The sequence below is a fragment of the Gorilla gorilla genome, chromosome 3 (assembly GCF_029281585.2).
Source record: "Gorilla gorilla gorilla isolate KB3781 chromosome 3, NHGRI_mGorGor1-v2.1_pri, whole genome shotgun sequence".
In the NCBI taxonomy this organism is placed as follows: Eukaryota; Metazoa; Chordata; class Mammalia; order Primates; family Hominidae; genus Gorilla; species Gorilla gorilla.
The window spans coordinates 183,699,478-183,726,710 of record NC_073227.2 but is presented as its reverse complement, the minus strand read 5'-3'; the positions used below and the strand labels follow the sequence as shown (position 1 = coordinate 183,726,710).

The window sequence follows — 27,233 nt, the reverse complement described above, 5'->3', positions numbered from 1 at the left end:
CTCTGCCAGCCACGTGTATTGTAAGGAGCAGATAAGACGGCTCAGATCATCTGGAAAGCCTATTTGCGTAAGAACATTAGGGTGGGGCGACCAGCCTTTCCCATGCACTACTTAACCATCATATCTGATCAAACCAATCTGTCAGCCCTATGTAAATGGGACACCGCGCCCTCAAACTGGACTATAAAACTCAGCGCACTGGCAACCAGCCAGTCCTTTCCAGTCAGAGACTCCTTCCTCTATAGAGGGAGCTGTTTCTCTTTCTCTTCTATCAATTAAACCTCTGCTCCAGCGGGCGTGGTGGCTCACACCTGTAATCCCAACACTTGGGGAGGCCCAGGTGGGGGGGATCATGAGGTCAAGAGATTGAGACCATCTTGGCCAACATGATGAAACCCTGTCTCTACTAAAAATACAAAAAAAAAAAAAAAAAAAAATAGCTGGGCGTGGTGGATGTGCCTGTAGTCCCAGTTACTTGGGAGGCTGAGGAAGGAGAATCACTTTAACCGGGGAGGCGGCGGTTGCAGTGACCTGAGATCGCGCCACTCCATTCCAGCCTGAGTGACAGAGTGAGACTCCATCTCAAACACACATACACACACACACACACACACACACACACACACACACACACACCCCTCTGCTCCTAAACTCCTTAGGTCCTAAATTTTCCTGGTGTATGACGACAAACTCAGGCTTTATACTCCAGACAACATAGGTGCTTCAAAAACACCTCACAACAATTTTCAGAACACCAAATACACTTGAACTAAATAAGTTTCAATTATAAGTAATTGTAGCAGGTTAGTCATACCTATAGGTCTTGAATAGTACAACGTCTCTGGTCTCTTCAAAATAGCTTATATATCCCAAACAAATTTTGAACAGGGTGAAAATATTATCCAAGATGTTCAGAATTAGTATTGCTTTTTCAGAGATAAATGTCTATTTTACTAGGTATTGTGAGAACTATCTAATCTGATAAAATGGGTCATTAGGATACAATCTGAAACAAGTGTAATTCATTCATGAAACTCTTAATAAATTAAACTGGATTAAATTAGAGATTATAATAGATTCATTCTTTAATCCATTATCATAGATTCAGTTTATTATATCTGGATTAAATGTGTTGAGTAAGAAGAAATTTAGGTGAAATGATTTTTCCTCTAAGTAAAATATATTGTGAGGATTCGGGAAATGTTTAGACAATTCTGTTAATGCAAAAATCTCCTTCAAAAAATAGTTATAAATTAAGAGTCAAAGAAATGTTTTGCCAAACTTTTAAACAAGTGTTTTTAATATTGGAAAAGAACTTAACATATAAAAGCAAATAGGCTGGGCGTGGTGGCTCATTCCTATAATCCCAGCACTTTGGGAAGCTGAGGCGGGTGGATCACATAAGGTCAGGAGTTTGATACCAGCCTGGCCAACATGGTGAAACCCCGTCTCTACTAAAAAATACAAAAATTAGGCGGGCATGGTGGTGCACGCCTGTAATCCCAGCTACTCCAGAGGCTGAAGCAGCAGAATAGCTTGAACCTGGGAGGTGGAGGTTGCAGTGGGCCAAGATCGTGCCATTGCACTCCAGCCTGAGGAGGCACAAAGAGACTGTCAAAAAATAAAAAATAAGAAAAAGCAAATGAACCATGAAGTCAAGAGCAGTAGCCTTGCTTCCAGTTCTTACATAGCATTATCCTTTTTGCTTTTTATCTTTGATGGCAATGCTTTTAAGTTGGAAAAGTCAGCCATTTCTATGAGTCTGATTTTTTTTAAATTTCTTTAAGGTCAATTAGATTGTTTTCAGAAAAAAATGAGCTATCAACATTTGCATCTTGATAAGTAGTGAATATATATGTGAAAGGCTGGGGCTGAAGTTTTTAAAAAATTGTCTGTAATTTGACAACCAAAGAACACAAAGATTCTCAATGACCAATTGCCCCAAATTTACATCGGTTTACTTTGTACAGAGTATTTCATTCGTTCGCATTATAAACTTGTTGTCCTAATTATAAGAAAAATATATATTATTTTATTTGTATGCGCATATGTCAATGCTACTTTTAGGGAAAACCTATGGCAGCACCATTTTAAAAACTATAACACATGTCAAAGGCCCTTTTCTTAACAAAATGTATTTTGAAATTACGTACTTTTAAGGTACCTTCACCTTTTAGAATGAGGGCCATAATTTATTATAACACAGGAGTACATAATGCTTTATTGGCTGATATTTTGCTATGTATCTCATGCTACAATTTTAAATGCATAAAAGATAATTTTATATCTAAAATAATGATGTCAAGGAAAAGTAATACTTTTATGTAATAGTTATTGGTTTTTTCTCATGAGAATGAAATAAAATAGGCAGTCAAGTAAAGGCTAGTTGCATTGGTCTAATTCAAAATCAAAGACTACTTAGCTAACTTCTGGTTTCCAGGTGTTTGTCATAACAGGAATATACATATGTTTGTCATATATGTTTGTCATAAGAAGAACCTTGTGAAACTCTGGCTATTCAAACCTGTTGCTGCAAGTAAAGAGAAAAAAAGAATGAAAACTCACACTCTACTACTGATATCTTAGCATTCACCATTTTGGGACTAAGAATGGCATTCATGCCTAGAATGAAAGGATGAATTGCTAGGAAAAACAGCAGGCGTAAGGAATACTGTTGTGTTCCAGAATAGAAATCTGTGTATCAGGGTAAACAGATGGGGGCTGGGCTCCAATGGAAGGAAACAATGTGAGAAAGAAAGTATAGAAAAATGAGAAATAATGACAGTGTAATTAATGTGATGATAGATGCCAAAAACAAAGTGGTTAAGACAAAATGTACATTTATTTAAAACGAAGATAAAGCATAATCAATAATTTATTCAATTTTTATGAGGAATAAATAACAGTTTTAATTTTAAAGGAACAAATTCAGAATACAACTTCCCTGGATATATCATCTGAAGCTATGTTATTGAGATTAATATGGATTACTAAATAATTTTGACATCATGGGCTTATCAGTTTAGTTGGACAACAAATCTTATATTTGAGAATAGATTTGCTCTGCTTCATAGATATTCTATTAATGCTATTATTCTATTAATATGGTGGACCATGATTATTCATCCTTAAAGTTTAAGAAAGAGACAAGATAATAGAAAAGATTGAAATGCTTGGCACAAGAAGAACAGGCTCTGAAAACCTTGATACTACAATTTAATCAGTAAGCATCAAGCAATTGCCTCTGTGTACTTTATATCAGGAACAGGATTAAGTGTTGGAATTTAAATGCGATGATTTATTTGCATATATGTAGTTGAGTAAATTTTTATGGGTGTCCTGAACTAGTGCAATGATCTTTTAACTGATTGGCAAATCATCAGATTTCACTCCCCAAATTCTATTCTTTTAGTTTATGCGTGACAGAGACTGTTTCTTTCATCAGGTACATTTATTGATGTGCTTTGGCAATCAATCATTTTTATTCCTAAATTTTGGAATTATTATGTTCTAACAATTAAACTAAACATCTTAACTTATATTGTTCTTTAAAATGAAAATTTAAGTTGTTGCATTCAAGAAGCTATCATACTATATGAAGACCATTAAAAGAAGAGTAAATGATTGAGAATGAAAAAACAAAATAAACATAAGAATCTTATTGTAATGAAATTTTTAAGTAAGGAAATGAGATGAAACCCAAGGGATAAATATTTTACTTAATTTTAAAAAAGTCGTTAGTGTTATATTTAAAGCAGAATAAACAACTAAGAACAAGTCAATACACTGAATTAGAACAAGGTGTAAGATTTTTTAAAAGGCCAACTCCTATCTTGTTTCCATCTTCTAAATATAAGAGAATTCATCTTAACATTTGGAAATATAGTACAAAGAATTCAAAAGGAGAATGCCTCTCTGAACTGTGTTGAGTCATTAGGAGGAACACAGGTGTTTTTAAAGCTAACTCACCTTGTAGACTTGCTTAATTTACATTACATGCTACTGGAATAATGTACAAACATTACTCAGTCACTGTTTAATACTCTTGAGAATTAATGAATAGAAAAAGAGGCTCTAAACATAGGAAGTTTGACTAGCTTGATTTTTAAGGTTGGATTTTCAGAAGTATAGAGAAGTGAACTTGACATAAACTCATAAAATGGGGCGCGCATTCCAGCTGCCGCCCTGCCTATTCGCGTCTTCGGTGGGAGCTCCAGCATCTCCTTGGCTCGAAATGGACCCCAACTGCTCCTGCGCCACTGGTGGCTCCTGCACGTGCGCCGGCTCCTGCAAGTGCAAAGAGTGCAAATGCATCTCCTGCAAGAAGAGCTGCTGCTCCTGCTGCCCCGTGGGCTGTGCCAAGTGTGCCCAGGGCTGCGTCTGCAAAGGGGTGTCGGAGAAGTGCAGCTGCTGTGCCTGATGTGGGGACAGCTCCGCTCCCAGATGTAAATAGAACAACCTGCACAACCTGGATTTTTTTTTAATACAACGCTGAGCTATTTGTTGCATTTCTTTTTATATTAAATATGTGAATGACAATAAAACAATTTTGACTTAAAAAAAAAAAACTCATAAAATGTAGTGACATTTGCTGTTTTTTTTCCTTTTTTAATTGTCAGATTCTTATAGTTTGGATTATGCAAAGTATTCTCCTTATGCACTCTCTTCACAATATTTTTATCATATTCTAGGCACATCACAATATTTTTATTTCTTCAAACCAAATATGTGTTCATTCACATTGCCATCCCTGCTTTATAAAGTATTTATTGAGGAATAATGGGTATAGAACAAAATGTACAAATAAGTCGTATAACCTGATCAATTTTTAAACCTGTACATGGTCATGTAAGTATAATAGAATAATAAACCATGTTCTCATCACCCTAGAAGCATGCCCTTCAGTTTCTGTTCTCCCAAAAGAGTCACCACTAGCATGACTTTTGCCACCAAAGTGTAGTTTCAGCTATTTCTAAACTTTTTACAATATAATCTCTTTCATATCTAGCATTTATTATTCAACATTTTTGTTGCAAGTTTCATCAGTATTGATGCGGAAAGTTGGAGTTTTAATAATTTCCTTGCTGTATCACATTCTGATCTGTGAATATATTAGTTTATATATCCATTTTTGGTGGACATCTGGGAAGTTTAATATTTAGTACTATTAGTAGTTGTTGTGCTATAAACATTCTAATCTGACGTGTTTATCTGTTGAAAGTGTATATGCATTTCAGTTGGCTATACATCTGGAAATGGAATTACTGGGTAATAAAGTATGCATGTTATACTTTATTAGATATGGCTAGATAGATGATCAAAGTAATTGTACTCTGACAGTATATGAGAGTTTAAATAGCTCAAATTTTTGCCCACACTTTGGTTTATTCCATAATTATTTAAATTAACTATTTTTGGAGGAGTTTACATAGTGGTATTTCACTGTCATTTTGTTTTTCATATCTCTAAAGTCTAAGGAAGGTGAGCAACTTTTCAATTGTTTAGTGTCCATTTGAATATGCTTTATTGCAGACATCCTGTGTAATTCTTTTGTCCGTTATTCTAATGATTTTCTTCCTTTTTCCTTTGGATTCACATGAGTTCTTTATACATTTTTCATTTAACCCATAGAGGAATTTTGGAGACAGTTTTCTTAGTAACGATTTTTCCTATTCATGAGCATAGTATAATCCCTTCATGTATCTAGACTTACAGTTTCTCAACAATGTTTTGCAGTTTTCAGTACAGATTTCTCAAATATTTTCACTCGATGTATCCCAACATATTTGATGTTTTCAATGCTATTGAAATTCTAGTTTTAAATTTCCTATGTATTTGTTGTAGTTACATAGAAATTCTCCTGTTTTCATATATTTACACTTTACCAACCTTTTATTTAGATTTTGCTAAATTTGCTTAGTAATTCTAATGGTTTTTCCACAGATTCTTTTTGATTTTCTAAAGGCACAATAATATCCTCTGCAAATAATGACAATTTTATTACTTCTTTACCCATCCTTAAGTCTTTTATTTTCATCTGTAGGCCTGTGGCATATATTAAAAACTCCAATACTATGTTGAATATAATTGGTAAAAGGAATATCTTTGGCTCATTCAATATTTCATAATTTGGCTCATTCAGTATTTCATAATTAAGCCTGATGTTTAATTTTTTGTGGATTTTACTATAGGATTTTTTGTGGCCATTGTTTTAGTTTTTAATTTGCTAAGAGATTTTTCCTCAAATTAATGGCGATTGAATTTTATCAAAGGCTTTTCTGGATCCCTATGTATGAACATTTAATTTTTTTCCATTTATTTTTCTTAATGGTCTAATTTAGATTGATTTTTAACAGCTTTATTGAGATACAGTTCACATACTATACATATAAACAGTTATTTGGTTTTTAATATTAATACATTCACAGTTGTGTAATCATCATCACCATCCATTTTACAACACTTCTCATTTTAAAAGAAACCCTGTACTCATTAGCAGCCACTTTCCAGCCTGTCTCTGTTCTGAAACCAGAACCTCCAAGCCTTAGATCTAGATAGCCATTAGAATAATTTGTCTCTATAGATTTCACTATTTTGGATATTTTATATAAATAGAATAATACAACATATCTTCTTTGTGAATGGCTTCTTTTACTTAGCATAGTGTTTTTAAGGTTGAACAATGTTGCGTGTATTGATACTTTATTCATTTTTAATGCTGAATAATATTCCATTTTATGGATGTAGCACACTTTTTTATCTGTCAGCAGATGGACATGTGGATGGTTTCCACTTGTTGTCTATTATGAACATTTGTGTACTAGTCTTTATGAGGATGTGTGTTTTCATTTCATTGGAGCATATATCTAGGAATTGCTTGGTCATATGGTAACAGTATGTTTAACATTTTGGGAGCTGCCAGGGCAATCGCATCATGTTAAATTCCCACAACAGATGGATGAAGTTTTCACACTCTCCACGTACTTGTCAGCACTTAATCTTATCTGTCATTTTAAATATAGCCATCCTAGAGGGTGAGAAATGCTATCATTGTGGTTTTGATTTGTATTTTCCTAATGATTAATGGTGCTGGGTTTCTTTTCAGGTGCTTTTTTTAATATCTTCCTTTATTTTTATATCTTCTTTTAAGACATTTCTTTTGAGATCATTTACCCATTTTAAAATTTGTTTTTTTGTTGTTTTTGGGTTGTAAGAGGTCATTATGTACTCTTGGTGCAATCCTTTATTAGGTAAGTGATTTGAGAATATTTTCTCTCATTCGGTGGGATATATTTTTACATTCTTGATATTGTGCTTTGACCAACAAAAGTTTTTAGTTTGATAAAATCTAATTAGTTTCTTTTTGTTACTTGTGCTTCTGTGTGATATGTAAGAAGACTTTGCCTAACCCAAGCTTATGAAAATATATACACTTAGCATTTGGTCCATACTGAATAATATTCCATTTGTACTTGTATTTTTTTGCTTAAATATATTCTTAATTTCTTTATTTTTGATATGATTGTAAGTGGAATTTTATTAGTTCCATTTTCATATTGTTCACTGGTAGTACACAGAAATACAACTGATATATGTATATTAATATTGTATCCTGCAACTTTGCTGTATTCATTTATTAGCTCAAATAGATTTGGTCCTTATGGCTTTTTACATGTGATATTATGTCTTATGCTAAGAGATATAAATTTATTTATGAATTAATATTTTTTATTTATTTTTGCCAAATTTCCCTGAGTAGAACATACATACAATGTTGGCTAGAAGAGTCTTATTTTGTTCATTATCTAAGTGGAACAGTTTTTGTTCTTTTCCCATTTAGTCTGATGTTAGCTATGGGTTTTCTATAAATTCCCTTTATCAGGTTGAAGAAGTTTTCTTCTATTTGCATTTAAAGTGATTTTATCATAAAATGGTATGGGATTTCGTCAAATGCTGTTACTGCATCTAAAGCAATGATCATGTATATTATTTTCTTTATTCTATCAATATGGTGTACTGTATGGATCGACTTTTCTCGCTTTGAACTAGCATTGCGTCCTTGAGATAAATCCTACTTGGTCATGATGATGTATTGCTGGGCTGAACTGGCTATTACATTTTGAAGATTTTTTCACCTATATTCATAAAGGATATTGGTCTGTAGTTTTCTTGTGATGTCTTGTTTTGGCTTTGATGTCAGAGTAATACTGATCTTACAGAATAAGGTAGGAAGTGCTTTCCTCTCTTCCATTGATGTGGAGTGATTGAAACAAATTGGTGGTAATTCTTTAAAATGTGGGTAGAATTCACCAATGAAGCCATCTGGTTCTGGAATTTTCTTTATTAGAAATTTTTTTATTAACTCAGTCTGTACTCATATTAGGTCTGTTAAGATTTCTGTTTTTTCTTCTCTTGTCAGTGTGTAAGTTTCTAGAAATAATATTTTCTATTTCATTTGGGTTATCCTGTTTACTAGCATGCATTTATTCATAGTATTTTCTAAAAGTACTTTATTTCTGTAAAATTAATAATGACATCCCATGTTTCAATACTGATTTCAGTCATTTGCATCTTTTTTTTCTTGGTCAGTCTATCTAAATGTTTGTAAATTTTATCAATCATTTCAGAGAACAAACCTTTGGTTTTATGATTTTTTTCCTCTATTGATTTTCTATCCTCTATTTCATTTATTTCCATCCTAATTTTTATTAATTCCTTCTTTATTTTGAATTTTGTTTGCTCTTCTCTTTCTAGTTTCTTAAGATGGAAGCTTAGGATAATAATTAGAGGCACTTATTCTTTTTAATGTATGCATTTATAGGTGTAAATACCTCTAAGCACTGCTTTTGCTGCATTTCATGTTTTGGTATGTTGTGTTTTCATTTTAGTCTTCTCAAAGTATTTTATAACTTTCCTTTTGATTAATTCTCTGGCCAACTGGTTATTTAGGGGTATGTTTGCTTAATTTTTACATGTGTGTGAATTTTTCAGACTTCCTTCTTTCATTGATTTTTAATACCATTTTTGTGATTAGAGAACATATCCTGTATAATTTTAGTTCTTATAAATTCTCTGAGACACATTTCATGGCTTAACATATGTCTGTCCTGGAGAATGTTCCATGTGTGTTTGAGAAGAATGTATATTCTGCTGTTCATTGGTGGAGTGTTCTATAAATATGTCTAGCTGGTTTATAGTGTAGCTCAATTCTTTACTCCATTGTTAATCTATCTGGTTTTCCTATCTATTATTGAAAGCAGGTATTGAAGTCTCCAAATATTACTATTTAATTGTCTTTTTCTACCTTATGTCAATTTTTGCTCTTTATATTTTAGGCTCTGTTGTTAAGTGCATGTATGGTTATAATTGTTATATCTTGTTAGCAGACTAGTCTTTTAAAATTACAAAATATCCTTCTTTGTCTTAAAGTTTATTTTGTCTGACATTGATATAACTACTCTGGTTGTCTTTTTGTTATTTTTGCAAAAATAATTCTTTTGTATAACAAAAATATTGTTTTCACCTTTTCAGAGGACTAGCATATGATTAAATTATGGTTTTTAAAAAAATCCATTCTGCCCAAAGAATTATGGTTATTGTCATCTAGTCACAAGCTCATTTTATTAAATAATAGGAGAACTAAACAACTAATATATATGCTACCTAAAATTCCGCAAATATATACACAATTATATATTTCAATCTATATAAATATATCTTTTCTATTAATTTGTTGATTTATATTTATTTGTTCAAAGTCTTCTCAGTTCTGCTTTAGACATCAGGAATATAAAAATAAATAAGAGAGGTCAGGGACTTACCCTACCCTCAGAAAGTTTATACTCTAGTAGTGAACATAATAAAAAGTTATAAATTAATAAAATAGTTCAAATCTTAAAGTCTTATAAAGATAATTAACAGAGTGATGTGCTAGAACGCTTCTAGAATTTAGGGAATAGCTACTTTAGCTAAGTTTGTCAGAGAAGACTTTTCTGAGAAGTTGATACTTGAACTGAGGCTGAAGAAAGTAGCTAGGTGACAATCTGGGGAAAGAACATCCAATTAAATGAAATGTTAAACGTGAAAGCTCAGACGTTGTGCCAGGAGAATAGGTTTCTGGCCTAAAGGTGACAAATAAGGCCATTCTAGCTGGAGTATAGTGTTGGAAAAAAGAGATAAAGATGAAGGTGAATACAAAAAAAATAGATGTGTACAAATTATACAAATAAATTATGAATAACAATAATTACTCTAAGAAATGTGCTTTCATAATTGATAACAGCTGTTGTCAAAGTCCTGTGTTGAGAATGTTGAAGCTGATTCAAGGCTTTCCAGAGAACAGTACTGTGGTCATGTGGAAATATTTGTGCACATCTCGTGTGGAGAAGTGATTATCCATAAAGATTTAAATATATTTGTATGTGTCATATAAATCGTACATAAAATTTTATATGTATAAATATATATATATATATATATATATATCTTATATTCTGTTTATCTACCTATCCATCTCAGGTACATAGTAAATTACATTAGACATTTTGCAGTAATATTGGTCACAGTGAAGTATATATTAGGTCAGTACCTAATAAATGGTATTATATACTTTGGATGGCTGCATTATGATATGTCTATGATAAAGACTTTGAAATCAGATAAACCTAAGTCTGAAGCCTGGATCTATCAATTAAAATCTGAATGCTGGAACTAGCATATTGTGTGTTTTGAAACTACTTTGGTTTGAAAATGGTCACTGCTGGTGTTTTAAACTGACGCTTGATAACTCTCATTAGTATAAATGTTTTTCATCAGTGAAGTGATCTATAAATATGTGCTGTGGACTGAAAATTTTGAAAACAGAATAAATAAGCAACCTCTTTTGCTCTTCTAAATGATTCATTTACTATGAATGGTTTCAAATGCACTGCAGGGAAAGTACCCGATAACTTTTATATTAGGAGGCAAAAGAACACAGTTCATGAAAATTTTGCCTCTTGAAAGAGGTAAAGTTGTTTTTTAAGCTACTCTTTAAATAATTGTAGTTTTTAAAAATCTTTTTATCTTGAGAGTACATTTTAGAGGACATGCCAAAATTTATTTACTTTTGGAAATTTATTTTTAAATTTGAGATTGATGGGGCACATGTGCAGGTTTGTTACATGGGTATATTGAGTAATGCTGAATGTATGTACACCGTCTTTTAATCATCCTGTTGTCATTCAAATAGCGAACATAGTTTTCAATAAGTCATTTTTCAGACCTTGCTCCCCTGTCTCCTTCCCCCCACCATTTGAAACCCCCAATGTCTATTGGTCCTATGTTTGGGTCCATGTGTACCCAATGTACAGCTCGTACTTATAAGTGAGAACATAAGGTATTTGGTTTTCTGTTTCTGTGCTTATTCACTTAGGATAATGACCTCCAGCTGCATCCATATTCCTGCAAAGGACATGATTTCACTCTTTTGTGTGGCTGTGTAGTATTCCATGGTGTGTGGCTCTGTGGCTGTGTGGTATTCCATCATGTTTATGTACCACATTTTCTTTATCCAATCCACCATTGATGATCACCTGAGTTAATGTCACATCTTTGCTATTGTGAATAGTGCTACAATAAAAATATATGACTGCTGGTGACTTTTTGGTAGAATAATTCATTTTCTTTTGGGTTGTAAACCAAAAGTATCTGAAACAGATACTTTTATCTATCAGTCAATTTAGAAAGTTTACATTTGCCAAGGTTAGGGACGTGCCCATGACACAGCCTCAGAATGTCCTGATGACATGTGCCCAAGGTGATTAGAGTACAGCTTGGTTTTATACATTTTAGGGAGATGTGAGACATCAATTAGTACATGTAAGATGTACATTGGTTTGGTCCAGAAAGGCAGGACAACTTGCAGTGGGGACCTCCAGGTCATAGGTAGGTTTAAAAATTTTCTGGTTGTCAATTGGTTCAAAGACTTATTATCAACAGAAAGGAATACCTGGGTTGCAACAAGGGGTTGTGGAGACCAAGGTTTTATCACATAGATGAAGTCTCCAGGAAGCAGGCTTCCGAGAGAATAGATTGTAAATGTTTCTTATCAGACTTAAAGAACCTGTTCTATTAAATAATTCCAAAAGGGAGGTGGATATAATGAAGCATGTCTGGCACCTCCTTCCCATCATGGCTTGAACTAGTTTTTCAGTTAACTTTGAATGCCCTTGGCCAGGGGGATGGGTCTATTCAGATGGTTGGGGGGCCTTAGAATTTTATTTTTGGTTTACACGGCATATACGCAGTAATAGGATTGCTGGGTCAAAGAGTAATTCTATTTTTAGTTCTTTGAGAAATCTCCAAATTTCTTTCCACAGGGGCTGAATTAATTTGTATTTCCACCAACAATATATAAGTGTTCCCTTCTCTCTACAATCTTGCCCGCATCTGTTATTTGTTGATTTTTTAATAATAGATGCTCTGACTGGTGTGAGATGGTGTCTCACTGTGGTTTTGATTTGCATTTCTCCGGTGATTAGTGATGTTAAACATTTTTTCACAATTGTTGGCTCCTTGTATGTCTTCTTTTGAGAAGTGTCTGTTCATGACCTTTGCTCACTTTTTAATGGGGTTATTTGTTATTTTCTTGTTGATTTGTTTTTTATAGATTCAAGATTAGTCCTTTATCTGATGTGTAGGTTGCCATGTCAAATTTAGCAAGGGACTTTTACCCTTTATTTTTACAATATATAAAATTTTATAAACTGCGTATTTTCTGATTTTAATGAAAAGGGAACCATCTTTTCACAAGAGTTATATCATATATATAGACTTAAATTTCTTTTTAACTCTTGAAATGTACTGTCAATGGCATAAAGGGTTAATGGATAATTGATTACTTTTATGCACTTCCGTGTGAAGAGACCACCAAACAGGCTTTGTGTGAGCAACATGGCTGTTTATTTCACCTGGGTGCAGGCGGGCCAAGTCCAAAAAGAGAGTCAGCAAAGGGAGATAAGGGTGGGGCCGTTTTATAGGATTTGGGTAGGTAAAGGAAAAAGGGGGGTTGTTCTCTGGCAGGCAGGGGTGGGGGTCACAAGTTACTCAGTAGGGGAGCTTTTGAGCCAGGATGAGCCAGGAGAAGGAATTTCACAAGACAATGTCATCGGTTAAGGCAGGAACAGGCCATTTTCACTTCTTTTGTGGTGGAATGTCATCAGTTAAGGCAGGAACCGTCCAGCTGGATGTGTACGTGCAGGTCACAGGGGATATGATGGCTTAGCTTGGGCTCAGAGGCCTGACAATTACCATTTGAAAATAAGTGAATTGAGAAAGCATAACAGTTGTCAGAATTGATTGTTTTTTATAAATCCATTGTCATGGCAATCAATATAATGGATAAGAAGAGAAGTGAGAAATTTCAAGTATGTCTTTCCATTGCTATATATAAATTATTAAATATTTTGCAGATGGAAATGGTAGGTTTCTTTTTCACCATAATTTCTCTAAGAAGCAAGTTGTCTTAATCTTTTTTCTTCTAAGTAAAATTTGCAAAGTTCACTAAATGTAGGAGTTTTCAGAGATTGCCGTGTGGGCTTATTATAACTATCTGCAATTTCAAGCTTGTACATGATTTTTGGACAGTTTGATTTATCTCTGCCTTATTAATTATGTGCTATTTTATAATATAAATATCATTTGGTTCAAATTGGTCAATGTGTCCTTAATTGCTCCTGAAATTAAGCCTGTGAAGAAACGTATACCCAATAATCACAAATTTGTAAGATCCTAAAAGAATAATTAACACACGCTAATCTAGTTAGTATCTCTGAAGAAGAAAGAAAATTTCAATTTATTAAAATATCACACTATTTCTCTTCAGTATTATAGGATTCTTGACATAAAGGAATCCTAACTTAAGGGATTGTAAAATCCCATCTATTAGCAAATAAATTAGTCCAAGGAGATTGTAAATGTTGATGGGCTATGTTACCAACTGGTCTTAGCATCCTATGGAACTCTTTTTTTCTGAAGAAAAGGCATTTTCGAGGTATCAGAACATCCTTTCTCTACTCCCAATTAAATGCCTCTTTCTTTAAGGAGATCTTGGCCAGGAAAATATCACTGATGAAGTTAAATATCTTGACATCAAAAAATATCTTGGAAAAAAATGAAAAGAGACAATTGTATTTTTCTCCTGTTATATTAGGAAGGAATAGTAATAATTTCTATGGGCACAACCATGTCTATTCTTTTAAAGGATTTCTTAAAACTGTATGACTCAGACTACTCTTCAGACACATGAAAATGAGAAAAAAAGTCTTCATGTTTATAAACCTCCAAGTACTGCAGCGGAAACTGAGAGTAGTGACTTTGTACCATTCAGTATAAACTAGCACAAACACGTTTGAATTCTTAGATCTAATTTTCTAAACACTGTTTTCCTAAATAAGACAAAGCATAAATTGGTCACTGTTTCTAGAAGTAGGGCTTCTAAGTGGAAGAAAATTGGGGAAAATAAATCCCTGCTTCTGATTCAGTCTTGAGGGAAACAGAATGAATAGAAAGTCTAGCCTCGATATGAGAAAGAGTACAAGGGGTGGGCTTACTGTGGGCAGCACTGTGAATTGGCGTAGACATTGGGTCTGCTATGCCTGGGATATCTTTTGTGAACATAAGACTTTGAGTACCAACCAGATATCTTTTATTTTCTCTGTATTGGAAAATCTATGGAAACTCTTAAGGTTCACTGTAAGAAACAGAAAAAATAAAAACCAAATAACAGTGGCTTTAAAGTTTTTTCTTTTCTTTTCTTTTCTTTTTTTTTTTTTTTGAGATGGAGTCTCTCTTTGTCACCAGGCTGGAGTGCAGTGGCACAATCTCGGCTCACTGCATCCTCCGCCTCCTGGGTTCAAGTGATTCTCCTGCCTCAGCCTCCCAAGTAGCTGGGACCACAGGCACATGCCCAGCTAATTTTGTATTTTTAGTAGAGACGGGGTTTCACCATGTTGGCAAGCATGGTCTCGATCTCCTGACCTCGTGGTCCACCCGCCTCAGCCTCCCAAAGTGTTGGGATTACAGGCGTGAGCCACCGCATCCAGCCTAAAATGTTTTTTCTAATAAAATGGAATCTAAGCAAACAACTAAGGTTGGCATTATTTGTCTCAATTGTCAAGGGCTGAAGATGCTCTATTGTATTGCTCCATCATCCCCTTACCTTACCCTTTCATATCCTGCGCTGTGGCATTTTCAAATTAATGCCAACTTAATTTCAACAGTATACCAAAACTTTGCTCCATTCTCTCTAACTCCTTCATGTTATTATCACAAATTATGCCTGTATAACTTTTGTGCCTGGCAGCATAGATTTATAATTATAGCTTTATGCAGTTTTCTTTTAAATAAGAGAAGAAAAAGTGAAATATTGAAAATATATTTATATCCTGTTTGTGGCTTTTCGGACTGGGAAAACTCTGAGATCTAATAAAGACAAGCCTTTTGCATGGCTTTACCAAGGAACCAAGAGACATGTAAGATCATAATTATCTGTGAATTAGGTCCATTCTGCTCCCTCCAGTACTAGGAATGTAGACTGTTATTTTTATTACTGCCACTAAGCTAGGAAGCAGGAAGTGAAAGTAGAGTAAGTTAAAACTGCCATAAAACTTACTTTTTGTTATTACTGAGATTCTGCCATTTTTCTCGCATAAATGCTTCCCAGGTTGCTGTAAACTTTTGGTTAATTTCCAGAGTTCAAAAAAGTTTGTTCTGACAATATTTGCCAGTTTTTTTCACTGCTTTTATTTATGGGCAAATATTCAGAGGTCTTTACTATATCATTTTTGCAGATGTCACCCAGCCATGTCATGTTAATGTAGCAACCAAGAAAGAAGAAGAGGCAAAAAAGGGTATGGTTTCTTCTAAGAACATTTCCAACACATTACACACAATACTTTGTCTTCTATATCATTAAACAAAATTTATACATGCCACATCTAGCTACAAAGCAGGCTGGAGAAACATTTATTCATAGGGGCCAAATATCCTGTTAAAAATTAGGGTCCTGTTATTAGGCAACCATATGATAATGGTTATTATGGCAGAAAAAAGGCAGCTGCATTATTTTTTTAAATACAACCCACTTCCTCTTCCCTAAAAGAGCCATCCTAATTCTATTTTTATAACCAACCTCATAATTCCACCCAGCTACCTTATCCAGCCCAATGCTAAAGATAACTGTGTGCTAAGCTTTCCTGTCTATCCAGCTCAAGTGTAGCTTTTTACTGTGTAGCAATGTAAAAAAAATCAGAAAATATGGATAAAAAGGAAATTCACTAATGATTTATTATACCCATAATCAAACACCACTTGGCAGGAATTGCACTGATTACCAGACTTCTCAGAGGAGTGTTTCTTATTTAGGCTAACTGAAAGACCCTGGTTCTCCACCTGTCTTTGCATATTTTCCTTCATAGAATTAATGTTCAAAAAAGTTTAAAAAGAGAGAGAGAAAGAGAAATAAAAAGAAACAAAGGACAAAAACTGCCAAATGGAGGCAGAAAAAATTAAATTATGTTTTTCATCTCCTTTCCTTATCACAGTAACCTTAGTTATTATGTTATCTTCCCTCCTAGGTACTGCATGTGATATCAGGATTAACAGTTTTTACCTCTGAAAAACAGGGCACTAGTTTTTCACCCTTCAATATCTGAGTTCCTAAAATCCACTTCTATTGCGATCTGGGAAAGAAATACATAGCACAACTCTTCTGGCTCCAGAATAAAATTATTTCTGCTGCCATTTGCACCAGCATGATTCATGGCCTATATCTACCTCTTGACATAAACAACACTAAAAATAAGACACTGAGCCCCCTGCTTCAGCTGCCATGGGGGAAAACATATCCACTGCCATACTTGTCATCAGAAATAGTAGTCTCTAATTCAAGGGGTTTACTTTTGCCTTCCCAAGTCTCCTGTGGATATGTCTGCTAAGTAAAAAACTAAGTCAACATGTAAAACCATACCTGTAAGTTTATCTGGAAAAGGAAGTATCTGTCCTCCAGACTTTAGCGTGTATTAAAGATTGCTGTACAGGGTTGAAATAGCATTCTGTGACTCTATTTTTAACATCTGCCCCAAATCCCAAGGCAGTCAAGTCATGGTACAATAAAGGACGCTGCATCCACTGACAGCTACAGCTATAGTGCAAGCAGTGGAGGCAGGGGATGTCAGGGCAGGTCAAATGACCAGAAGAATATTGTGTTTTGGGGAAAGAGAAATGGAAAAGTGAGAGAATAAAGAATTAGTAAAATATATTTAATGAGTCCAAATTATCCATTGCAAAAAAGAGAAAGTCATATATTTTTCTTTCAGCCTTTCTTCCTTCTTAACCCTCTTTCTTTTATCCTATTTTTATTCTTTTTCTTTTATTCTTATCTTTTTTCTTAAATAATAATACATGCACTAGTCCCTCTATGTGAACTTACACATTTTAAAAGCTCTACTATAATGTTTCAAATGATTCATTGAACAAGCCACACGCAAAGAAGGATAAATTTCTAATTAGTTACTGAGTAATGCTAAACCAGTAGTAAACTTTAGTCTTAACTCTTAATCATTCTGTTTATTTGCTTGTTTGTTTGTTTTACTTTTTAGTGTTTTACATCACATTAAACTCTTTGTGGCTTCCTTGGATAATGGTTACCCATTGGGACCTCATGAGATACTGGCTTACTGACTGTTTCTTTTCCCAGTTTTATTGAAGTATAATTGACAAACAAAACTTATATACATTTAATGCACATGATGTGATGTTTTGATATACATGTACATTGTGAAATAATCACGACAATCAAGCTAATTAATATATCCATGACCTCACAGTTATGTGTGTGTGGTGAGAACACATAAGATTTACTGCCTTGGCAAATTTCAAGTATACACTACAGTAGTGTTAACTATAATCACTATGCTATACATTAGATCTCCAGAACTCATTCATCCTATATAATTGAAATTTTGTACCCTTTGACAAAAATTTTCACACTTTCCTAACCCTCCAACCCTTGGAAACCACAATTCTACTCTGCTTCTATGAACTCATCCCTTTTAGATTCCACATATAAATAAGATAATGCAACATTTGTCTTTCTGTACCTGGCTTATTTCACTTAATATAATGTCCTCCAAGTTCATTCATGTTGTCTCAAATAACAGTATTTTCATCTTTCTTAAGATGGAATAATATTCCATTATGTGTGTGTGTGTGTACACACACACCAAAATTCCCTTTCTTTCATCTGTTGGTGAGCACTTAGGTTGGTTTCATAACTTACCTGTTTTGATTAATGCTGCAATGAACATGGGAGTGCAGATATCTCTTCAAGACACTGGTTTTAATTCCTTTGAATATATACAAAAATGGGATTGCTGGATTATAAGATAGCTCTATTTTTCTATTTTTAATTTTTCAGAAAACCCTCATACTATTTTCCATCATGGCTGTACCAACTGACATTTTCAGTAACAGTGGACAGGAATTCCCTTTTCTCCGCATTCTTGCCAACACTTATCTTTCATCTTTTTGATAAAAGCCACTCTAACAGGTGTGAGGTAATATTGTGGTATTGATTTGCATTTTCCTAATGATTAATGAGGTTGAAATTCTTAAAAAATATACCTATTGGCCATTTGTATGTCTTTTTGAAAAATGTCTAATCATATCCTTTGCCTACTTTGGAATCAAGTTATTTATTTTGTTGCAATTGAGTTGTTTGAGTTCCTTATTTATTGTGAATTCCAATCCCTTATTAGATATATGGTTTACAAATATTTTTTCCCATCACTTAAGTTGTCTCTTCATTCTGCTCATTTTTTCCTTTGCAATTCAGATGTAGCCCATTTGTCTATTTTTGCTTCTGTTTTCTATGTTTTGAGTGTCTTATTCAAAAAAATCATTGCCCAGAACAATGTCACAGAGCTTTTCTCCCACGTTTTCTTCTAGTAGTTTTATAAATTCAGTTCTTACATGTAAGTCTTTAATCTATCTTGAGTTGATTTTTGTTGTGTGAGATAAGGGTTCAGTCTCTTTCTTTTGTGTGTGGATATCCAGTTTTACCGTCAACATTTGTGGAAGAGGCTGTCCTTTCCCCACTATATGTTCTTGGAATCTTTGCCTGAGACCAATTGAACATAAATATGTGGATTTGCTTCTCAGCTTAATATTTTGTTTCATTGGTCTATATGTATGTTTTTATGCCTGTAATATATTGTTTTGACTACTATAGCTTTGGAGTTTATCTTGAAATCAGGTAGTGCATGCCTGCAGCTTTGGTCTTGTTCAAGATTTCTTTGGTTATTCAAGGTCTTTTGTGGTTTCATACTGGCTTTTATCTTGAAAGTTTCTAATATCTACTCTTTCTTTTCTTTCTTTCTTATGTTTTGGCTTTTCTTTTCCTTTATTCATTTTAGAGAAATTCTGAAAATTAGAAAAGGGAAAGCTCTTCTTTAGTATACCAAGAGATACCTGAAAAAGTCATTCAACTGCTGAGGATCTTCAATTAAGAAAAGCATCATAGTCTTTAGTAAAGGCTCTCTAATGCAAATGATTGTGGTCTTATTCTGAATAATCAAATGTATGTCAAGCATTTCTTAGTTCCTAGAACATTTTCAAAAATTAAACTTTTTGAAATAAAGACTAATTATATAATTTAACTTCAGTAATGATTCTTAAAAGAGACTTCTTGAATTTCATTATTTATTTTAGTTTAAAACATGTTTTTGGCCCTTTTGACTTAAAGCTATTGTCTTCTCAGGCACATGTCTCAGACATGTCACTTGGCAAACAAAGTCAGCCGTGTAAAAATTTTCTGTCTTATAAATTTATTTTCCTTTTGAATTCTTTTTTAACTTTTTGTGCTCAGACACAAAAGACTGAGCAATGACATGAAATAATATATTGCTCTCTAGAGAATTACTCATTATCCATTAGACATTCATCAAGCGCTAGTAAGCATTAAGAAATGTAAAAAGCATAGCTAGTTAATGACAAAAACATTCATATAATTAGTAGAATGAATATAATGACTTGAAAAAAGTCTCAACAGAAAGAAAGGTGAAAGTTTTTGAGAAAATGTAAAAGACTGAAAGAAGTATAATTACCTTATTTATTCTCTCAACCATCTTGTTTTGAACAGAGTGGTGGTTAAAATAAATCCCAGTTGGATCATATTGAAACACTAATATATCAAAGTGTCATCTTCTAGACAGTGACAGTCATTGTGGTACAGAAAGCCTGGATTGGAAAAACATCAGTTTTTGAAGCGGATATTTTTTAGCTGTAAGATTGAATCATTATAAGAATAACACAGTAAATTTGTGTTTGAGGCCAGAATGAGAAAGTAAAGCAATAAATGTACCATATGATAGAGAAAGAAATAAAGGGAAGAAAAGACTGTTTTTTCAAGAAATGGCAATTTTTTAAAAAATAATGTTAAATGTTTTACTTATCTTTTTTTTCAGGGTAGTCTTTGAGATATCCTATTGCAGCCCTTTTTTTAGTGTTGTGACATTTCACAATGATGTGCCTTAGTTAGGTTTATTTGTGCATACATTGTCCCTCAAGAGATCAAAATTACATGGGGATATTCTATTTTCTTTCTCTATGTATTTCTTTTAACAGATGGATGTAACCAATAAAAAAGAAATGAACGTATAGTTTCAGATAGCTTGGGGCACTGTGACATTTGTTTTGCATAATCGTATTCTAGGGATAAAACCCAGGTTTGGAGACAGAAAATATTTGGTTTAAATCATGCTTTATTTCTTACTACCTGTGTAACATTTGCAAATTGCCTATGATTGGGTCTGTGACAGTTCAGTTAAAATGAAAATTATCAGTTAAAATGGAGATCATGATATCTGAGTTTCAAAGTTGTAATAATGGTTAAAGATGTTAGCATGGGAAAAGTACTTAACAAAACGAAAGAAGAATAATATGTTCTCAACAAAAATAGTTTTCTTATTTCATTTTTGTATCTCTTAGTATTTTATTTTTCAAAATCATTTAGAGCAGTGTTTCACAGAGTTAAATAAGAAATTATTCTTTCTTTGGAAAGGGGGGGCTCAAGAGGCAAAAACTTAAGGAGAAAATCTTTTCCAATGAAAAATGTATTTAAAATATCTATAAGTACAAAAAAGCATATCTATATAAATGATGTTGGAGGGATAATGAAGCTTTAGAAAGAGATGTCTGTGTAGTCATTTATAGCTCTAAATATGCAAAACAAGACATCAGCAAGACGGCTGACTAGAGGTGCCGAACATTCACTTCTTCCACAAAGAAAGAGCAATATAACAAGAAGATAGTCACACGTCAAACAGAACATTTAGGAGAGAACAATAGAATTTATAAAGGAAGTGCAAAGTCCCTCTAGGCCATGGGAACTCAGGATGCCATCATAGACAGAACAGCAAAACCCCAGACAGTATCAGCTTGGAGCTTAGAGGGCCTCCCCATTATGGGGAAAAGATGAGCAGGAGATCCCCAGAAGTTCACATTTTTCTTGCAGACACTTGCAATTTTAATGGCAGGAGAGCCCCCACAGTGCTCACAGGCCCTAAACCCAGTATAGGAAGTTGCCTGGAATCCACATGACTACATTGTTCCAGAGAGGGAACTAACACTGGGACCCCCACGCTCCCCAGAATCCAGGCTGCTGCAGCATAGTGCCATTTTGAGAATGAAGTCACTGCCAGAGTGCATCCAGCCCAGGGGCCCAATAACTCCTGCATGACCACATTCCTGGGGCCTCACAGTCAACCTACCACATCTGCCTGGAAGACCATGAACCCAGCTAGACCCAGCAGTATAGCCATGAACCCAGTATCTGAGCCCATGCAACATTTGGCACTTCAAAGAATAGGTGACTCAGCACAACGGGGAGGCCATCCTCAAGACAGAGGAAGCCTGAGAGCCAATAGCCAGTGGCCAACCTCCACCAGCAACTCTGGCCTCTCCAGCAGCAGAGCTTATGCACACCCCACCCCTAAAAGCTTGAGGACCAAACCACCCAGGCTTGCTGCCACCAGTGATCCCCTCCTGCACCAGCACTAGAACTGCTGCTCACCTGTGCACCCCCATAAGGGGCCCAAGGACCAGTGTACAGGGGCCCATCACTGTCAGTAACTCTGCCCACTCCAGTAGTAAAGCAGCCAAATGCTCACATACCCACACATGGGCACAAGGACCAGTCTGGTTGGGGCTTGCTGTGGCAGCTATCCCCACTCAGTCTAGTGGTTGGGATGCCACATGACCAATCCAGAGGCCCATGAGCAGCCCAACTAGTGCCCACTGCCACTGGTGTCCATATTCTTCCAGCAGCAGAGCCTCCAAGTGCTCAAACATCCCCAGAAGTCTGAGGACTGGCCTCTCCAGGGTCAGCAACTGCCAGTGACCTGGCCCACTCCAGTAGCAAAGTTACTGCACATCCCCGCTGAACACCAAGGGCCCAATGACCAGCTCATTTCAGGCCCACTGCCATTAGCAACCTCATCAATTTAACCAGTGGAGTTGCCATGTGCTAGCATACCCCTTGCAATAGAGACCCGAGAGGCAGTCCTCCTGGTGACCCCTTCACTTAGCAAAGTCAAAACATAACTGGCACGGACACCTGCAGCCTAACCCAATGAGGCATTCACAGACACCACTAATGTTGAAAATACCCAAATAAATCACATGTGAACTACACTATTGCACCCACCCAGAACCAAAGCCAAAATGCTTACCCTACTGACACTATAGGACACCTCCATAGAAAACATATTTTCCTACAAAAGCTACTACATAAAATTAGAAGATGTGAGTATTCAGACATTAGTGTAGTGACACAAACGTGAAACAGCAAAGAAACATAGCACCTGTATTAGTCCATTTTCACACTGTTATAAAGACCTACCTGAGGCTGGGTAACTTATAAAGGAAAGAGGTTAAATGACTCACAGTTCAGCATGGCTGGGGAGGCCTCAGGAAACTTATAATCACGGCAGAAGGTGATGGGGAAGCAAGGCAGCTTCTTTGGAAGGCAGCAGGAAGGAGAAGAACAAGCAGGGGAAATGTCAGATGCTTATACAACCATCAGATCTCATGAGAACTCACTCATTCTCATGAGAACAGCATGGCAGAAACTGCCCCCATGATCCAATTACAGCACCTGGTCCTGCCCTTGACCCATTCGAATTGTGTAGATTACAATTAAAAGTGAGATTTTGTGTGGGGACACAGCCAAACAGTATCAACACCTCTAAACTTACAAAACAATTCTCCAGTAACAGACCTCAAAAAAAGAAAATTTATAAAATGCCTTGAAAATAATTAAAAATAATGATCTTAACAAAACTCAGTGAAATAGAAGTGAATACAGATAGATAATTCCATGAAATCAGAAAAAAAATTGTGAGCTGAATGGGAAATTCAACAGATATCAATATTATAAAAAATAACCAAACATAAATCTTGAATTAAATAATTGAATGAATAAAATTTAAAAACCAATAAGAGTTTCAGCAATAGAAAATGAAGAATTTATGAAGAATTCTTCATGAAGAAGAAATAATTTTTGAACTTGAAAATGGTTTTTGATATAACCCAGTCAGACCAAAAAAAAATGCAGAAAACCTATGAAACTAATGGGACAACACTAAATAAAGAAATGTTTACATTATGGGATTTCCAGAGAGTAAAGAAATGGGAAAGAATATGGAAAACCTGTTTAATAACAACTGAAAACTTTCTAAGTCTTGGAAAAGATGTGAACATTCAGATTTAGGAAGCCCAATAATCCACAAATAGATACAACCTCAAAAGATCTTTTCAAAAGCACATTGTAGAGTCAGAAGCAAAGAGAGGATCTAAAAAAAAAAAGAAAGAAAGAAAAAAGAAAGAAAAATCAAGTCACATATAAAGGAATCCCCATCTCACTAACAGCAAATTTCTCAGCTGAAACCCTAAAGGCCAAGAAAAAAAATGAGACAGTATATTCCAAGTGCCAAAAAGAAAACCCTACCAACCAAGAATACTACCACCAAAGCTATCATTCAGAAATGAAGGAGAAATAGTTTTTTCCAGACAAACAAATACTGAGAAAATTTATCACCGCTAGTCCTACAATAAATGCTTAATGCAGTTCTACATCTGGAAGTGAAAGAATAAAAACTAAAAACACATAAAAGAATAGAACTCACTAGCAGAGGAAATACACAATGAGAAAAAGAAAAGTTATAAAATGGCTGAATGGATTAAAACAAACAAGACCCAATGATGTGCTTCCTACAAGTAACTCTTCTTGTCTGTACAGACACATATAGACTGAAAGTAAAAGGATGAAAAAAGATACTTCACACAAATAGAAAACCAAAACAAGCATGAGTAGCAGCACTTCTATCAGATAAAATAAACTTTACATAAAAAAACCTAAAAAAGATATAAAGAAGGTCATTACATAATGATAAAGGGTTCAATTCATCAAGAAGATGTAACTATTGTAAATATGTATGCCCCCAACACTGGAGCACCTAGATAATAAAGCAAATATTGTGACCCAATATTTAGAGCCCAATATATTGATACTTAGGAACATCAACACCCCACTCTCAGTATTTTACATATCATCAGGACAGAAAATAAAAAAAGAAACTTTGAATTTTAACAGAACTGTAGACTCAATGGACATAACAGACATTTACAGAACATTAATATTGATAGGCAATTGACATTTTACCTAACAGATGCAGAATACACACTTATCAGCACATGGAACACTTTTTAGAATAAACCACGTTAGACCAGAAAAGCCTCAAGAAGATCTAAAAAATTGAAATTAAGTATATATTCAGATCCAATATAATAAAACTAGATCAATAACAAATGAAACTTTGGAAAACTTTACAATCAACATGCTCCTGAAAGACCAATGGGTCAATGAAGAAATTAAGAAAAACAAAAAATTTCTTGAAACAAATAAAAATGGAGACACATCATACCAAAACTTATGAGATATAGTAATAGCAGTACTAAGAGGGAAGTTCATAGCCATAAACATATATATCAAAAAAGTAGAAATAATTCAAACAACTTAATGATGCACCTTAAGGTACATCAAAATAAACTCAAACCCAAAATTAGTAAAAGGAAAGAAATAATAAAGATAAGATCAGAAATGAATAAAATTGAGACTAAAAAAATGCAGAGGATCAATGAAATGAAAAATTGGGCATTTAAAATAAGAAACAAACTCAGAAATGTAAAAGGAGACATTTCGACAGAACCACAGAAGTACAAAGGACTGTCAAAAACTATTACAAACAACCACATACCAAAAAATTATAAACTCACATGAAATGGATTCATTCCTGGACATATATAACCTCCTGTGATGGTTAATACCCAGTGTCAACTTGATTGGACTAAAGGATACAAAGTACTTATCCTTGATGTGTCTGTAAGGGTGTTGCCAAAGGAGATTAACATTTGAGTCAGTGGGCTCAGAAAGGCAGACCAACCCTTTATTCTGGGTGGGTACAATCTAATCAAGGGGCAGTGTGGCTAGAATGCAAGCAGGCAGAAAAATGTGAAAAGAGAGACTGGTGTAGCCTTCTAGCCCACATCTTTCACCCGTGCTGGATGTTTCCTGTCCTCAAACATTGGATACCAGGTTCTTCAGTTTTGGAACTCAGACTGGCCATCCTTGCTCCTCAGCCTGCAGATGGCCTATTGTGGGACCTTGTGATAGTGTGAGTTAATACTTAATAAACTCCCCACTATATATATATATTTATATTATATTATATACATTACATATTATATAAATATATGTATATATTTATATAATATATAATATATAATTATATATATTATATATTATATATTTATATTATATATATTTGTATATTATATATTTATATATATAAATTATTATATATAATTTATACATATTATATATAATTATATACTATTATTATATATAAGTTATATAAATATATGATATATAAATATATATAATTTATATATATTTATATATCATATATTTATATATAATTTATATATATTTATATATCATATATTTATATATAATTTATATATATATTTATATATAATTTATATATAATATATTATATATAAATTATACATAATATATTATATATAATTTATATATAATATATTATATATAATTTATATATAATATATTATGTATAAATTATATATAATATATTATGTATAATTTATATATATATACATAATATATTTATATATAATTTATATATAATATATAATTTATATATATATAATATATATATATTTATATATATTATATATAATTTATGTATATATAATATATTGTATATATTATATATAATTTATGTATATATAATATATTGTATATATTATATATAATTAAATTATATGTAATTATTTATATATATTTATATATATTTATATTATATATAAATTATATATAATTTAATCATATATAATTTATATATAAATAATTATATATAATTTAATTATATATAAATTATATATAATTTATAAATATATATAATATATATAATATATATATTTATAAATTATATATAATTTATATATAAATATAATTTATTTATATATAATATATTTATAGATATTTATATATTATATATAACATATATGTTATATATTATATATTATATATAAATATATAATCTATATATAATATATTATTATATATTATATTTATAGATATTATATATATTATATATAATCTATATATAATATTTATATATTATATATAATCTATATATTATATATAATATATAAAGATTTATAGTATATTATATATATAATTATATATAATATATAATCTATAATCTATATATTATATTATATATAATTATATATAATATATAATATATAATCTATATATATTATATTATATATATTATATATAATCTATATATAATATAGATTATATATTATATAATATATATTATATATTATATTATATATATTTATATTATATATTATATATAATATAATATATAATATATAATATATATAATATATAAATATATAATATATAATTAGTTCTGTCCCTCTATAGAACCCTAATACACCTACCAAAATTGAACCAAGAAGAAATAGAAAACTTGCACAGACTTGTAATGAGTAATGCAATTAAATTAGTAATAATTTAAAAACTCCCAAAAAAGAAAAGC

General features: G+C 33.0%; 1 protein-coding gene across 1 annotated transcript; it reads left to right on the top strand.

The window, feature by feature from the left end:
* The first annotated feature begins 4,167 nt into the window (after positions 1–4,167).
* On the top strand, positions 4,168–4,478 carry LOC134758274 (metallothionein-1E-like). Its single transcript, XM_063705142.1, has one exon. The coding sequence runs from the start codon at positions 4,235–4,237 to the stop codon at positions 4,418–4,420; it is 186 nt and encodes a 61-aa protein (XP_063561212.1). The 5' UTR covers positions 4,168–4,234; the 3' UTR covers positions 4,421–4,478.
* The last annotated feature ends 22,755 nt before the right edge of the window (positions 4,479–27,233 follow it).

Coding starts and splice junctions, on each gene's coding strand:
- LOC134758274 (XM_063705142.1), top strand. CDS start 4,235: ATGGACCCCAACTGCTCCTGCGCCACTGGTGGCTCCTGCACGTGCGCC.